The 16,425-nt window shown below is 40.6% G+C and overlaps 2 protein-coding genes across 2 annotated transcripts in view; one reads left to right on the forward strand and one right to left on the reverse strand.

The window, feature by feature from the left end:
* LOC146760350 (nuclear pore complex protein Nup153-like) overlaps positions 1-13,943 on the forward strand; it is a 58,927-nt gene extending 44,984 nt beyond the window's left edge. The window contains exons 2-6 of the mRNA XM_085551540.1: positions 8,288-8,618; positions 10,145-10,513; positions 11,828-12,091; positions 12,644-12,803; positions 13,347-13,943. Coding sequence (XP_085407666.1) covers positions 8,528-8,618; positions 10,145-10,513; positions 11,828-12,091; positions 12,644-12,803; positions 13,347-13,431 — 969 coding nt within the window. The 5' untranslated portion in view covers positions 8,288-8,527 and the 3' untranslated portion in view covers positions 13,432-13,943. The remainder of the gene's footprint in view (positions 1-8,287; positions 8,619-10,144; positions 10,514-11,827; positions 12,092-12,643; positions 12,804-13,346) is intronic.
* On the reverse strand, positions 13,570-15,727 carry LOC146760351 (syncytin-1-like). The gene has a single exon (XM_085551539.1). The coding sequence runs from the start codon at positions 15,395-15,397 to the stop codon at positions 14,108-14,110; it is 1,290 nt and encodes a 429-aa protein (XP_085407665.1). The 5' UTR covers positions 15,398-15,727; the 3' UTR covers positions 13,570-14,107.
* Positions 15,728-16,425: the final 698 nt, after the last annotated feature.

A 16,425-nucleotide genomic window follows, 5' to 3' on the forward strand; every position in this document is an offset into this window, starting at 1 on the left:
TTTCTGTATATGAGCATGTGGACGTTCAACCTTTGAACTAAACCTTCAGTTTAGTGTTACAAAAGCAACACTAATCCCCATTGCTGGGACATCCATCAAGAAGTCCATTTGTTTAACTGTTCCACACCATAGACATGAATCCTTTGGTTTCTATGTCTATTTTTGCCACAGCATCCTCGTGTTGTCCTCTGTGCTGCCTTGACTTTTTTTCTTTGGTAGCAGACTGCTTGATAGACTTCATCACAGCATATTTGAACTGAAGAGGTCAATTGCGTAGCCTGAGCTGAACTCTGTTCCTAGCATCAGTTGTCTTGAGTGGTGTAGCTCTGCAATCCATCTTTAGTTTAAAGCATCTGTCGTGGTTTTCAACTCCTTCTCCATAACTGAAGAACCAAGTTATAACATTCAGAACAGGGCAATACAGTGAAGCACTGACATGTTTTGGTAGTTTAAAGAAGCTCCAAGTTTATTGTAGTAAAACAGGGACAGGCAGTTTGCATTTGCTTCTGCAACTCTAATCTCATCAGAGTTAAGACAGCCAAGATAAACCTAAGGCAACTTCACACTTAACATATCTTTTTAATGCAGTCATGCTTAACGGTGCTGCTGCTGTATATTCCTAGGGTAACTATGGCCTGTTTCTCAGTGTGTGCTGAAGTGTTTCTGTTTTTAATATAAGGATCTGACTTGAAGAGGAGAAAAACATCCCTTTTCCAAGTTTTTCATGCTGAGAACTACAATTAAAAGTAATTGCTTCTATTTCCAAAGTAAAACATGACTTTTAAAAGCTGTAATATTCAGCAGTACCAGGAGGACGCTTATGTCATGTAGAGACAGTTTCGATATTTCACTTTATAGGTGCTCCCATCTGCCTCTCTTAAAGCAGTTCTTCCTGAGAGATGAATGAAGCAGGTTTCTCAAAAAGGCAATATAAAGGGAAGAGGAACACAAAATACCAGAAGTAGAAAAATGAAATAAATATAAATGCCGCATCAATCTGAAGGCATTTATGCAAATTGCCTCATAAATATAAACAGTGTAGACTGCTGTGATAAGTAGAGGCATTTTAGGGCTGAGATGTTTTGTATACAACTCCGATGCTAATTGTAAACGAAAAAGATTATATTGATAAATGAACCTTGTCTTACTTCTTTTCTTCTTCTTCTTCTTCTTCTTCTTCTTCTTCTTCTTCTTCTTCTTCTTCTTTTTCTTCTTCTTCTTCTTCTTCTCCTTTTTTTTTTTTTTTCCCCTCATAAAATAGAGGTACAAATTGCATGTGTTAAATTTGTTTTACCTATAAGCCATTATAAATAAGAGAATCAAGAGAATGTCTGAACTTTGAGAGGAAACAGAACAACATAAAATGGGTTTAGAAACCTATCTTGATTGGGCAATGAATTGTGCTGAAACAGCTCAACATAGAAGGACATGATCAGAATATCCCAAATTTGGAAATTTAAGTTTTATGCCTGGGAAGGAGAATAGACTGAATTAAAACAAAATACAAGTTCAGATGACATTGGAAGGGGAGATATGGCTTTCTGCAGAGTTTGCGCCTGCCTGGGAAAATCTGCTGTGATCTGACACATCCAGAACAACTGGACAAGTATTGGTTTTGCTGGCTTCCTTAATGTTTTGTTCCCTGGAGTGCACACTGTGGACAGAGTAAAAGCCAGATGCTTGCCAAATACAACAGAAAGGAATTACAGAATTAGAACCCTTAGCAGCCTCTTAAAACGCTATGAAACTTGTGAGATTTACACATGGCATCACTGCTTTCCGGCTTAATGAATTGGCCAAGTCCATTTTCCACTGCCCTTTGGACCTCCTCTGTAGGTCATCTCCCTGCAGAGACAGGCCAGCCTTTTAGGAGACCCAAGCTTTCAAATAGAAAAGCCATTTTTTTAAAGGCCATGCTCCTGTATCCATAGATGTAGGAAGTACTTTTAGCAGTAAGGATGGGGTAGGTTGGAGCATGTGTAGGAAGGCTGGGAAACCTGATGCCCTGACATCCTGCTCTCCATACATTTCCTGCAGGATTTGGGGCAAATTACTTTGCCTCTTTGCCTGGCAGTTACACAGTTGTGAAATGGGGACAGCTGTCCTCCTCTATTTCTCAGAGGACTTGTGAAAATAAAGGCATTAAAGATTGTGAAGCCATCTGTTGCTATGGTGATGAGGCTCATTTAGGCACTGAAGCAGCAAGATTAGAAACTAATATGTTTCCTGCACAACTTATTTAGAAATATGGATAGGCGGCACTGACGTGTCGGGTCTGGCTCTGCCTCCAGTAACAGGGTTACTGATTTTCATTGGGAACAGAATCTGTAGATTGTAGCAGGCACTCTTTGCTAAGCCTTGGTATGTTAAATGCCTCAAATTGGGTCAGTTGCATAATGCCTCATGGTTGCTTGTTACACCAGGTAAAAACAACGTGCAGGATTTTAACACCTATTATGATTGCTAGATGCTTTTGCATTTCTTGTTAGGCATTCGGAGCTCAGGTGAACGCAGTGGGAATGTGAAAATTTTGCTGGGGAGGTACTGGAGGAAAGAGCAGAGAAAGGGTATAGGGAAATGGATTTTCTTACTTCAGCCCTGCCATAAAGAGCATGCTATGGATGAGTCAGAGGCTGGGGAGAAGGATCAGTGGGATACCTGTGATACTGCTGTTGGTGGGGAAGGATGATGAAACTTACTTCCATTGTTGCTTTGCCCTGCAAGTGTAAGTTTGATATCTTGAGGCTGACAGATTTTGCAAATCTTACCTGCCTGTCTTTTCCCAATGCTCTGCATCAGTACAGCTAGTGCCGTTTAGCTGTATTGAATAATTCAGGTTGGAAGGGACCTTTGGGTCCTCTGGTCCAATGCCTTGCTCAAAGGAGGGTACGCTTCAAAGCTAAACCAGGTTACTGGAATTCTTGTCTAATCAAGTTTTAAAAATCTCCAAGGATGAGTATTCCATACCCTTTATGGGCCCCAGTTTCAGTTCTGATCCACATTTTTCACTATTATTTAACTAGAATTTTCTTTGATGCTGCTTATCCCTGATGGGTCTTTATTGGACTCTGAGGAAAAACTGCAGTACCTTGAAGCCACGAGACTGTGCTTACAGGACATTTGCTTATTAGCAAATGCTGCATGACCAGAAATCTTCCTGCTTGCAAGGCCTGAGCTTCACCCCACGTGGGACAGCCCTCTGCCACACTGCTGCTCATTCTCAGCCTGAGTCCTTCCTGCATTATGCTGCTGTGCACCATCTGTGTTTGCCCTTGGAAATAAAAAGACTGGAAAACAAAAACCTACTTATGATGAGGAGCTTTAATAAGCACTTGATACAAATAGAGAAAGCATCTGGGGTCGGCTGTAAGATGTTTGCTTTTAAATGGCCTATCAAAGTATGAGATGCTTTCTCTAAATCTGATCTTGAGAGAAATCTGAGTTCTATATCCCTTTTCCAGATGGCATAACTTAATATCATGGTGAATTATTTGGCACACTTTAAACAAATTCTTCTTCTCTCTGCACCTGAGACAGAAGCATCATCAAATTATGTCTGGAAAGTTTGGTGAATTATTGTTTCTTATACTTAAAAACATAATACAGCTTTTCAGACTTTTCTGGGACCTGGTTAGTATTCTCTCTTTTTAAACCTAACATGACTTTTCTCCTATGTGTTTGTGTTTGGGAGTTATTCTAGCACACCATTCTCAACCATCTGTTTTTGTTCAGTGTTTTGAATCTTCTTCCAGCTTCCCTATAGCTCAGAAGTCTCCAATGCAGAGGGAGAATAGGCTCCAGTAAAACACTAGAGTGGTTAAGTGGTTCCAGCATGACCAGCGTGAGTTTGCTCTGTTTTTAAACAATGTGAATATGAACTAAATGAAAATGCTCTGAAGGAGAAGGACAAGGCAGGAAAACTTCTTATTTTCTGTATCTTGCTGAGACATTGTAGTCAGAAGTAACAGGAAAATTGATCATTTTCTCACATCCAGGTGATGGCGCACATGGCCTCTATTAGCTGACAACAAATTTAGATTATGTTTATGTTGTAGCCAGCTTTGTCAGTGATTTTCTTTTGAAGTAGTAAATAATATTAATTGTGTAGAACAGAAGCATAAATACTCTTCTTTACCACTCTCTGCTGTTTAGAACATTATTTTGAGAAGGATTTGTATTTCCTACAGTTTTTAATATTAATTTGTTAAGTCATTCATGGCGTGTTCAAGTGATTAAGACTCAAGGTCTGCTTTCCTGTACCTCTAGGTCATTGCAATGAATTTCAGTTTTTATTTGCTTCTGTTGCCTGAAGTACAAGCCAACAATCACATGTAAATGCACTTCAGAAATTCCACCGGTGTTCCATGAACACTGGCTTATAAATTGAGTTGAGACAGAATAGGATGCAGCTGAAACATAAAAGTAAAAGGTTGCAGAACTGTATTCCTGCAGCTGGGACCATGCCTTGGGGGGCATTTATCAGTTCAGACAGCCTCCTGATTAGGACTCAAAGAAACACAGGAAAGCACAGTGAGGGTGGATGTAGGAATAGGGCATTGCAGAACATACAAGCCAAAATCAAACATCTGAGGAGTCAAAAAGTCAGATATGGAGTGGCCGAAAAACAATTGGAAGTCAGTCAAAGGATCCCAAAGCCATCACAACCAAAGCAAAATGTGGTCAGAAACAGGGATAAGGCAGGAATGAGTGGTGCTGACCCTTAGAGCAATCTCAGGATGAGGTGTAAGAGCCCCACGTAGCACAGTGGTGCTGTCCCCATGTCCTCCATGCCTGCCTGGGTGCTGCCACCATGCCTTAGGCTGACTGTGAACACTCTCCAACACCTCTGCAAGCTGTCCTGCTCAGTTGCATTTGCAAATTCTTAAACACTTTCTCCTTGGCAATGCCTCTGCAAGGAAACGAGTGACACTTAGGTCTCTTTCCTTTCACTGTCGGCCTTGTTCTTTGGCTTGTCAGGGTTATTATCATTAAGGGGTTGCAAAGCTCTCTTCAGCCTGTTAGCAATTAGCAGACTGTGGCCTGGGATTTCTGAGACAGAAGATGTGGCCTTGCAAAAGCAGTTACAGCTGAGAGTGGTGTCTTTGCTGTGCTCTCTTAATGCGTAATTGACTGCTCCAGGGCAGAGAGGGAATGAGCAGACAGAAGTATCGGGGAAAAGTGTATCGTTCTGCTTTTTCTTGATCTGATCCAAGCACTTGGTTGAATCTACAGTGAGCAAGGCATGCTTGTAATTGGCCTGACTTTTCTTTGCTGGGTTTTGTTATTCCCCGAACTATTTGGAGCTCTCCAAAGTTTTGGTGTTAAGTCTAAAGGAAGGATTTCTGTATGTTATACTCAAAATGGAGTAAAAGGTCTTCAGGGCCAAAAGCCTTTGGACCTTTGTGGTGCTACCATACTGGAAACCCAAGTTAAACACTCTATCACCACTGCAAGCTTTGTCTCTGCCTTAGAAACTGGACTAGTATTTTGTGGACTAACCTTTGTGTCAGTGAAAGCAGACTTGCACTGTGGTTCAGACCTGGTAGAAGCGAAGTTCTGCTGATCTGGAAGAAATGGTTCTTTGTTCCTATTTTCTTCCACTGTTTGGAAAGAGAATGTTTTATGAAAAATGACTGTGTTCCAGGTAGCTTTGTTGCAGCTGATAGCTATAGCACTGCCATGTAGCTGTATCATCTCAGTGACTGCAATAAAAGATTCAGTGGGCTTGATTCTGCTCTCCATCTGATGTGTTTATGCCAGCAGGCTTCTGTGGCTGTATTATTGTTTGTTTCTAACAGTGTCAGAACAAGAACAGAGCTTCTGGGGACAAATATAGGTAAATGGAATATTTCTTTGGAATTCAACTCATTCGTTGCTCTCCCTCACCTAAGAGCAGACTACCCTGACAAGGCTCTGAACCAACTTCCCATATTGGTCCTGTTCCAAGAAGGTCATCTGAAAAGTTGTACCACTTGGCAGCGATTTAAAAACAAATAATCAAACCTACTTGTCTCATTTCTTCAGAAGAGAGAGAAAGGGCACCAGTCTTAAAGAGAAATTTTTGAGCTGTGAATTCCAAGGAGACAGTGGCATCAACTACGGCCATGACAAAGTTGGAGGAGAATGCAGATTTAAGAATTACTCTATCCTTACTGAATAGTTGTTAGATAAGGGTGGAGGAGAGTGGATTTTACATGGTCCCTTGGTTAGTGAGCTTGAGTGCATTATATACTGCTATTATGCATTAAATGCACCATGTACTAGACAAGATGTCTCAGTAGAGTTGAGGTCTCTAAAGTCAGATATAGTAGTGGCTGTCTTCAGCTCTGTCTTTAGTGTGAACATCTTTGCCAAAGGAGGGAACTTGTTTTAATTGACTTTTTTTTCTCTGCCAACATTTTGCTTTGGTAAAATAATTGAAAAATCCTATTAGACAGGGGAAGGAAAAAAGAGAGGGACTTTTTGTCCCTCAGTGTGTTCTGAATATTTGAAGGATGTGATGTTTAGAAATCAGTGAAAGCTAGATAGGATTTAAATATTAAGGGGCAGGAATTTGCCTTCAGGTAAAGGATGATATTTGCATGACTCATGTTGTTAGGTGAACATTCCTTTGTATTGGTGACCTTTTACCTTGGTAGCAATGGGAAATATGTTAAGTAGGGGGCCCAGTTCTTCATCATGTTCCACCATAGGAAATGATTAGAGGGAACTCAAAAATAGTGTGTAGCATAACAAGATGCTGAACTAAATATTTTCACTGCTCAACTAAATCTCCCATTGCTTTTAATAACACACTATTTATTTTTTTTTCTTTCTTTCTTTTTCCCATGAATACCATACAAGAAGAGGAAATCTTGTAACAACTGCTATGGAAGCCATGAATTTCACTGCAATTTCATTTCTATAGTTTAAATTATATGAAAGAATATGCTGATTTATCTGCTTAACCATGTCTCTCCTCTGCCTGGTATTACAATTTTCAAGGTATCCAAAGAGTAGGAATGTTTTGGTGGAGGTTTGTATGGTTTCTATAATGCAGCGATAATTGAAACAAGTGTCAAGTATGTAAACAAAGTTTATTGAATTTATTCTTTGCTGTTTAAGTCTTGTACGGGCCAGGAGTCCAAAAGAGAATTAGAAAATGGTGTTCTGCATGTCTGCTAATGATGACTTAGGATTGCTGATACTTACTGAACTTGTAGTGAAAGGCTTTTTTTCCTGTTTTAAGGGGAAAAGATCTATTTTATCAAACTGTAGCCACAAATATTCAAGATTATTTTTCTGATTGGATGTTATCTGAGCTGCCTATGACTGTATCTTTAGTGTCAGTCTTTATGTTGGTCTTTTAGCTGATGCAATATAAAGAAATCATAAACAATGGAGTATGTTTATGTAATTCAAATAAAATAGTGATGCAGATAAAAATAGCTAAGTTCCATTAACTTTTCAGACCATAATAGTGAAACACTTGTAAGTCGTAGGATACGCTTGAATGTCTGTAGTACCAATTTATCCCTCTGCTTAGTCATTCATTTCTATTTAGATCTTGGTGCTTCTGTGCAGCCTGTGATTAGATTGGCAGTTCTCATTTAAACCCTAACTCATTCAGTCTTGGTTATCAAATAGCTTAAAAGGCAAGAACAAACGCTGTTGTTTTTAAGATGTACTGATATATGATTTGCATCCTTACATGTGGTATAGGCTGGATTTACCAGAGTAAATGTTCTTTCATCTGTAGTTTTCTTTGTAGGTATTTTGTGTTTTGTTGTGTGGGTTCAGTACACAATACTTTAAATGTTATATTTGTTCCAAATTCGCTGTTGTAGCGAATCAGAGCGGAGCAGGATGAGAAAGTAGCATGTTTTGTAAAAGAGAAAAATTTTACTTTACAACTCTAGGAAGTGGAGGAACCGGTACTCCCAAAAATATCCCTACCCATCAGTACTGCATCTCTGGCTCCATTCAACTTTAGTTTTCTGACTAGCAGTACTGTGTCATCGTCACCAAGCACTGTTTCAACATCAGTGATGAACAAGGTGAATCTATGTTGTATGCTATAAATGCTTTCCTGTATGAGTCTGTATCTGCTCTTTTGCAAGTTAACTTCTGTGGTGCTCATGAAATTAACTGGTGTTAGTTCATACTGAGTTGAGTAAGTCAGAGCTGTATTGCAGTTTGGAGAGAAAAATGCAGTTTTTTGATTGTCAGTCTTAGACTTGCAAATGTCTGGTTTGGTTTTGGAACTGTGGCAGAAAATGAAGTTGCATCAGCTTCTTTTGCATTTAAGAAATCAGATGAGAAAAAGGACGAAACTCCTGCATCAAAGAGAGGCTTCTCTTTTGGTAACGTGGAGTCGGCTCCTGCCTCGCAGTTTGTTTTGGGAAGGACAGAAGAGAAACAGGATTCTGTCAGTTCTGCTCCTCCGTTACTGTTTGGGAAGAAAGTTGAGAATGAAGAGTCAAAGGCACAACCTGTCTTTTCCGTTGGGCAGCCTGAATGTACCAAAGAAGAAAGCACAGCAAAACCTATGTTCAACTTCAGCTTTGTTAAACCATCGGAGAAAGAAACTGAGCAGGCAAAGCCAACTTTTTCATTTGGGGCCCAAGCCAATACTTCAGGTAAGCAGAATATCTTTTGTCTTCAGTTGTCTAAGTCCCTCAGATGGTACCTCTGAAGTCATAAGTTACAGAATCTGTAGGAGTTGCTGGGTTCATGTACTGGAGCTTTAGAAAAAGCTTAATTACTCTGTGCAGTGTGATTTGTGTTCCAGTTGTTGACGTATAGACAATTAGTAGAATTCCTGTTTTGATTTCAGTGAGTTTTAAGACTAGGTTTAGACAAAAAATATATACATATTGTCACACATTAAAGAACCTGTATTGCATCCCACATGAGCATGGATGGTTTGTATGGTTTCTGTGCTAGCAGCATAGTTGGTGGTACAGTCTTTAGCGTGGTGACAGAGGCCTCATGCGATGGTTTTCATAGTGAAAGGGGATGTGAGGAGGTGTCTCATTCATGTGTTCTTGCAGCTGTGCTGCTGCAATTTACTGCCATGAAGGTGTGGAAATTGCTTAATAGGTACTACACAGTTTTGTGCATCTTTAACCTTCTGAAAGAGCGGGCTGAAAGATTTTAGTAACAATTGCCATGTGGAAGAATTCTGATTCTGATTTCATGACTTATCAGCCATGGTTTGCAGAACAGCGTTCATTACTCACTTCTACTAACTTTGGAAGTTATAAGGGAAGGAACAGAGAGAATAAAAGCAACGCATGGGGTTATGGTTCTTATGATTGAGTTGAAGTTCTGGAGTTTGATTTAACCATGGAAATTTGATGAAACACCTTGTGTAAAAATGAGATTTTAACGAGCCTTCTTCAGCACAGTAGAGAGTCCCTTAAAAGTGGCATAGATGAAAAGGGTCCGTAACTTCTGGAAAAACAGCAGTGGGAAATCAAGAACAGGGTCAGGTGTAATAATGAGAGAGCAGAAGCTTAGGGAAAGCTGAAGAACTGCATACTTTAAAAGATAACTTTAAATGTAAAATTGCACTCAGTACTTTGTGACAGTTCTGTAACAGGGGGCTGTTCTCCGTGGCTCCCAAAAGCAGGTCTTGAAAGTACTGAATTACAGTGAGCTTAAGCCAAAAGAGTGAGGCTGCAGGATGATGGGCTTAGCCAGCTTTAGGGCTGTAGGCACAGGGCTGTAATTTCAGGAGAGGCTACAAAAGCAGCTGTACCACTGTGGGGTTTTTTTTTTTTGCTGTGTTATTTAGCAAACTACAGAAGTGTTGCAGGTAATGCATGTTGTTCTTCTCAGAGCATCTGAAGAATAGTTTTGTTTGAAAAGCTGAGATGTACTGGTTCATTCTGGTTCCAGTTGTTATAGCCAGTGCTTGGTGTCCGTAACTACTAAAGCCTAGAACTGTGGTGGTGTCATCATTCTTCACAATTCTCCCATTCCTTTAATTGCACATGGCAGCGTTCAGTGTATTAAACCTGGATTTTATGTAATCCACAGTAGCTGGATAATAGTTGAGACATCGTCCAGCATTTCTCCTTGTACAGTGGCTGGAACAGGGTCTCTCTGTTGCGCTTGGTTTGCCGTCTTGCAGTGTTTTATGTTCTGTTCTCCCTCTCAGATCAAGGAGCAGCAAAGCCATCCTTCAGCTTCTTGAGCTCTAGTTCCTCCAGCGCAGCCGTACCTGCCACTTCAGCCAACAGCAGCAGCCTGTTTGGCAGCGTCACTTCTTCCTCCAACCCTGCACCAGTTCCCACTCCCTTTGTGTTTGGGCAAGCCAGCAACACTGTGAGCAGCACCGCTTTTGGCAATTCTGCAGAATCTACAGCATCTCAGTCATTTGGCTTCTCTCAAGAAAACAAACCCACCACCACATCTTCCACCACTGGTGCAGCAGTTAATCCATTTGTCTTTGGTTCAGGAGCCAACAGTAGCAATGCAGCAAGTTCTGGCTTTACCTTTGGAGCCACGGCCACATCGAGTTCAACAGGTACATTTAAGCAGGTGCTTTTGTTTTTGCTCTTAGATCACAAAAGTGGAGCAGGGAAAGAGTGTTTCCTGGAGAACAGGTAGGGAAAATGCATGGAAATTGAGAAAAGTAGTGAATATTTACATCCAACAATATATAAACAGTGCTAATGCTTGGGGCTCAGGTCAAGTTTTGAGGCAGTCTGGGAAATACAGTTTAGGGATCAACTGGCTGTGGTGATATTTTGTGCATTGGATAATCCTTTACTGGCTTTCATTTGCATAGGAACTTGTCATTGTGAGAATGAATTTCCCTCTTCTCAGTATCAATCCAGTGCTGAAGGTTAAAAGTTAGTTTTAACTTGAATTTTTCTCTCCCATACCTAAAACTCTTCGAGCGTTGTAAATAACATCAAGATTTGTACTATCCACCCTTCACAAGTGTATATTACAAACACAGTATTGATATATGCAGCTGCTGCTTTGTAAAGCGTGACTTCTAATGAGCACGATAGCCAGTCCTTCATTTTCTTGGTCTTCATAATCTTCAAATCTTCATAAAAGTACTGGAATGCCTTTTAGTCCGTCTTAACTTCTGTTTTCCTTCCTGGAAAAACAATCAGCCATTCCAAGTTACATTGCAGCAGTTGGTATTTTTATGTTGCGTGACGTCTGCTTAAATTGCATTTAGATTAATAGCGCTATTTAGAAGGTCTCTTTTTGCTCAGCAGAAGTGTGTATGTTTGAAGTCACAGCTCAGTCCTGTATTTTTTTCTCATTATTTCTGCTTGCCATGCAGAACCAAAGCAGCTAATTGAATGAGCTTGTTTGCTATTATATGGAGAGACAGAATTATTCTGGTAGCTCAGTTAGGTCCCTGCAAGCCTGATGTGGTCTCCAGAAATTGATAATTGTAAACATTTGGATGAGGAAGGGGAGCAGTTGCTTATGAGAGGAAAGATTGGCGTTCTCCTCATTCTAATAGATCAGGAGCTGTGTTTTGAACGCTTAAAATAATACAAATAAGTGAGTGAGTGTTCTTTACCCGTGGTATAAATAAGTCTTAGTAATACAAATCAGCTTGTGCTCTTTGTGGGAGCCTGCTTCTAGAGCATGAATGGCTAACAGTAATTTGAGTCTAGACAACCCGTGTTTGAGGTGTGCGTTGTCTGACTCCTTTAAGTATGCTGTTTTTCATGTAACTTACAAGAAAAGGTAGGATTCCTATCATGAATGAGGTGCTGTTTGTTGTTTTACCTACTTGGCTTCAAACATAAAGCTCTGTAACAAACAAAACAACTCAGCACATACTGAAATTTCTCTTCTTTTCCTTTAGGGTCATCCTCTACATTTGTCTTTGGGTCTGGGTCTTCAGCGCCTGCTGCTGGACCAGCATTTGGTGCCAGTCAGCTACCAGCATTTGGCCAGAGCCAGGGCCCTGGCCAGCCAAATGCTCCCAGCTTTGGATCTTTGTCGACATCACTGTTTTCATCTGGCTCTCAGCCTGCGCCTCCTGCCTTCGGCTCTGTGACAAGCAGTACTGTGTTTGGACAGCAATTGAGCCAACAGCCAGGTTTTGGCTCTGGCGCCTCCAATGCTGGTGAGTGTTGACCATCCTTTTCGTTTCAGGTCTCAAAGAGAGCTTGGTTAGTCAGTGAGTTGGTTTCCATGAAGTGCAGCTGAAGTTTAGTGAATGAAATTACTTCTGCCTTTTGTACATACTCTACTGTAAGAATTGCCCTCCATAGAGGGAGTAGACACAGGGTTAAGTATTTTGCATCTGATTCCTTACTGCCGGAGAGGTACACTACCTTCACCAATAGGTTGTACATTGTTGTATATTGTGGTGCATGCAGCCATAGACTAATGGCAGTACAGGTAGCAGCAGACAGTTCCTTAGCAATTTGCCAGCAGTCTAAAAATCTCTTTATGATGCTCTACTGAAACAAATGACGTTGTCTAGGTGTTGTTCCTGTTGTAACTTAGCATTTCTGGTAAACCTCCCTCCCACCCCAAGCTGTGCCGCCTTGAGCAAGGTCTAAGCAATGTATGTTAGAGGTGGTGGGAGGAAGGAGGGGAGGACTTTCCTGGAAAGAACAAACTCAAATTTCAACTTTCTTATTCCCTTCTCCTTCTACCCCGTCTTTCTCAGGTCCCGTATTCCAGTTTGGGAGTAGTACTTCTAATTTCAACTTCACGAGTAACCCAGAAGTATTTACTTTTGGTGCAAATCCTCCTGCACCGGCAGCATCGGTACTACCTTCCGGCTCTTCAGGATTTTCATTCAGCCAACCTGCAACGTTTACAGTGGGGTAAGAGACCAAATCAGATTTTCACTTGAGCTTTTGGTACTATCTGTGGAGCGCAGGCAGCCTCTACTGATGTTAAATTGCGAGGTGCTCAGATGTACTTCGGAATTTATGTCTAAGGACAGCATCTCTCCTCGCTCTGTTAGTGTGACTGGCTAAGTAGGCAACGATGGCTTTATAGCAGCACAGCTCTCAGAAATATCATGCAGCCATGAGAAGTGTTCTTGAAAAATAAGATCTGAATTGAGCTGTTACGCTGCTGCTTACCTGCTGAATGAGAGAGATTTCATTGCTTTTGGTTTCTGGAACTCTCTTCCCATTCATCATACGTTGTCTGTTGCCAGCTGCTGAGCAGTGAGCAGCCAGATGATAAAACAGTTGTTCTGGAATATCTGCTCAGTGCTGCTACTGAACTGTCAGCTAACAGTAGGGAACGTCAGCTGGGTTTAGACCGTCGTGAGACAGGTTAGTTTTACCCTACTGATGATGTGTCGTTGCGCTAACTCTGCGTTGTCCTAACTCTGTGCTACCGGTTTCTATTCATAGGACTAATGGAAAAAATATTTTCTCTGCCTCCGGATCTTCAGTTCCCGGTCAGAAGATAAAGACTGCAATTAGACGTAAAAAGTAATCGGCAGATTGGTAAAGCAACTTTCAAAGCAGCTGCTGCCCTGCATTGTTCAGTTGTTGGGATCGTACCTCGTGCTGGGTTAGCTGAAGTCAGATCTGCCTAAAGTGTTGCAGAAAGGAACCAGGTCGAGACTCGAACTCGTGGGTACTCCAGGGTTGATTTTATTAACAAGCTCAGTGCTCAGGTGAAACATGCATACAGAGCTTGGGTCACTCCTAGTGAATGACCCTTAAGCTTTACAAACGTCCTATATTTATATGATTAGGTAAACATTACATCATTTATGTTATTCATTTCTCGTGATTAATCAATACATCTTCAGACCTTCTTTCTCGTGTTTCATCCTAGGCCCAGGCTTCATGCTTCACGTGTTACTCTTCTTTTGAACTTGTCCAGAAATTCATTATCTTCTTTCATCCGAGCCATCCGGGCTAGACCAGTCCATTCCATCTGTCTTATGGTTAAACTATACATTTTAACTGATTAACTACTAAATAGCAATGTCAGCACTATTATTGTCTACCTCTGCTGTTTCATAACTTCACAATACTCTAACACCCCTACATGGGTCATGGTTCAGGGCTATACAGGGGATACTTGAGTAGCATATTGGTTGAGAAATTTACCATTTTTCCTAACAGTCCCCCCTTTTCTAATAGCTACTTTCCCAAGTATTCTACTGATATCCACCAAAAACTATCTTAGGTGGCGGTGGTGCCTTTACAGTTAAAGCAGACCCCATTCGCATACAGCATTGTATTAGTACATAAACAATAACAATCAGAACAATCACAACAATTATAATCAAGATAATTTTCTTAGCAATAGCAGAAAGATTTGGCAACCAGGATGTCAGCCAATGCCATGTTTCAGAAAAACCCCATCGAGTATCATCCTTCTGTATTTCTTGCATTGTCTTACTTACTTCCCATATTTTCCCAACATCAGTTAATAATTCTCCAGTTTGATCAACATACATACAGCAACTAGCATTCAATACAGTACACACTCCCCCTTGCGAAGCTAAAAGCATATCTAGTGCCATTCTATTTTGCAAAACTACTTTAGATAAGTTTGTAAGCTCGCCTTGTATAGTTAATAAGCCATAAGCCGTTGCATTAGCTAACTTCTCCACCTCCCCTGACACATTCAGTATTGCTTTTTCCAATTCACTAACACCTAAACCAGGTATAAACCAACGCACAAATGCATGGAATCCTGTTGGTCGTTCAATTAAAGGATTTAAAATAGTTCTTTTAGTACGTCCATAGAAAGACCTATGCCATAACGTTCCATTTATTTCTCTGGGAATGATCTCCATATCGGGTACAACTAGGCCTAAAGTGCATCTTCCTCGCCACTTTTTGGGTAAAATTTTGTACGCATGTTCTCCACACAGCCAATAGGCTCCTGGGAGACTCAAAATCAATTGATTTCTGTTTTTAATAGCAGTGAGATTATCACATCGTAAAGTCCAATTTCCCAAATAGGTTCCAGTAGAATCACGATTTTCAACACAATGAATATAAGTATTGTTCTCCAATCGTGTATGAGCCAATGATAAAGCATGAGTGGTAAAATTACTTCTTAATATTGTTGTATTCCAAATATGACCAATAGTAGTATTAACATGAATAGGGATACCAATCAAATTTACTCCATGTGCTACTGATCTAGGTAAGGCTGAACAAATCCAACAATCACTGACATTTAGATTCTGGGCAAACGATTGCATTATTGATACATGAGAATTATCTGTCCAATAACGATAGTGGCCTAATTCATAAGAGACATGTGGCTGTAAAGACCTTCGGTGTCTCATCTGCTGAGTATGGCTACTTGTGTCATGCCAGGACATAGGTCCCCATTTTACCTCTTGCCAATGTGTATGAACTAATTTAAACCCGTCCCGAGGGTACGCAATGGAGAATTTATGACAGCACGAATTGTTGAAGCCGGGGAGCATACCCACACACCAGATTCCAGTACCACTGCTTGGTTCTCTAAAATTAATATTATGGTTAACCCATACCGCTCGGAGCCGAGGAGGAGGTACTCTGGGGTATGAAGGATAAGAAAATCGTGCTCTAATGCAAAAACTAAAATTAGCTCGAGTACTACCGGGGATATACCATCGAAATGTGCCAAAAGGGGTTCGGACATTGTTGAGTTGTAATAAGTCAGTATTTCTTTCTCCTTCTATGATGAATTCACGCTGAGTCGTAGAAACCTCTTTCGTTTTCAAAGTTACCTGATGTCCAGTCAAAATGTCCCGATAGGAGAATTCATACTGGTACCGATGTCCTGAAGCTATGCAGACGAGGAAGAAAAGGATGCAGAGACCTTTTTCACATGAGTATGATGGATCCATGCCTCTTTACCCTTGACCTTGATAGCATAAAGAGAAGTTAACAACACACAATAGGTCCCTTCCCATTTGGGCTCCATTTTATGTTTCCGTTTAAACACTTTCACCATTACCATATCTCCTGGAATAATATCATGTACTTTAACATCTCTTGGTAATCCTTGATAACAATAAGCATATTGCTGAATTCTCTTAAAAGAATCTTGTAAATACAACAAATATTGAGTAATATTCTCTTCCCCTTCCAAAAGTGCAGTTTTTGCTGAGACATATGTTCCTGGTACTGCCACTACTCTCCCAAATAAAACCTCAGCTGGACTAATTTTTAAAGGCTCCCTAGGGGATGTTCTCAAATCCCATAAGACTAAAGGTAATGCATCTGGCCATTTGAGTCCTGTTTGTGACATTACTTTGCCTAATCTATCTTTAATAGTCCTATTCATTCTCTCTACCTTTCCGGATGACTGTGGATGATACGGTGTATGTGCCGCCATAGTAATTCCCAGTGTCTTTGACAATTCGGCCATCATTGAGGAAACAAAATGTGTTCCCCTGTCTGAGTCTATTTCTTCTGGGACTCCGTACCTTGGAATTAAGTCTCGTAACAGAATTTTAATCACAGTTTT

Source organism: Coturnix japonica, chromosome 6 (genome assembly GCF_054131305.1).
Source record: "Coturnix japonica strain WE chromosome 6, WE-NBRP24, whole genome shotgun sequence".
Lineage (NCBI taxonomy): Eukaryota > Metazoa > Chordata > Aves > Galliformes > Phasianidae > Coturnix > Coturnix japonica.

Excerpts from the sequence above, each read along its gene's own strand:
- LOC146760351 (XM_085551539.1), bottom strand. The coding sequence starts at position 15,397 with ATGCTCCCCGGCTTCAACAATTCGTGCTGTCATAAATTCTCCATTGCG.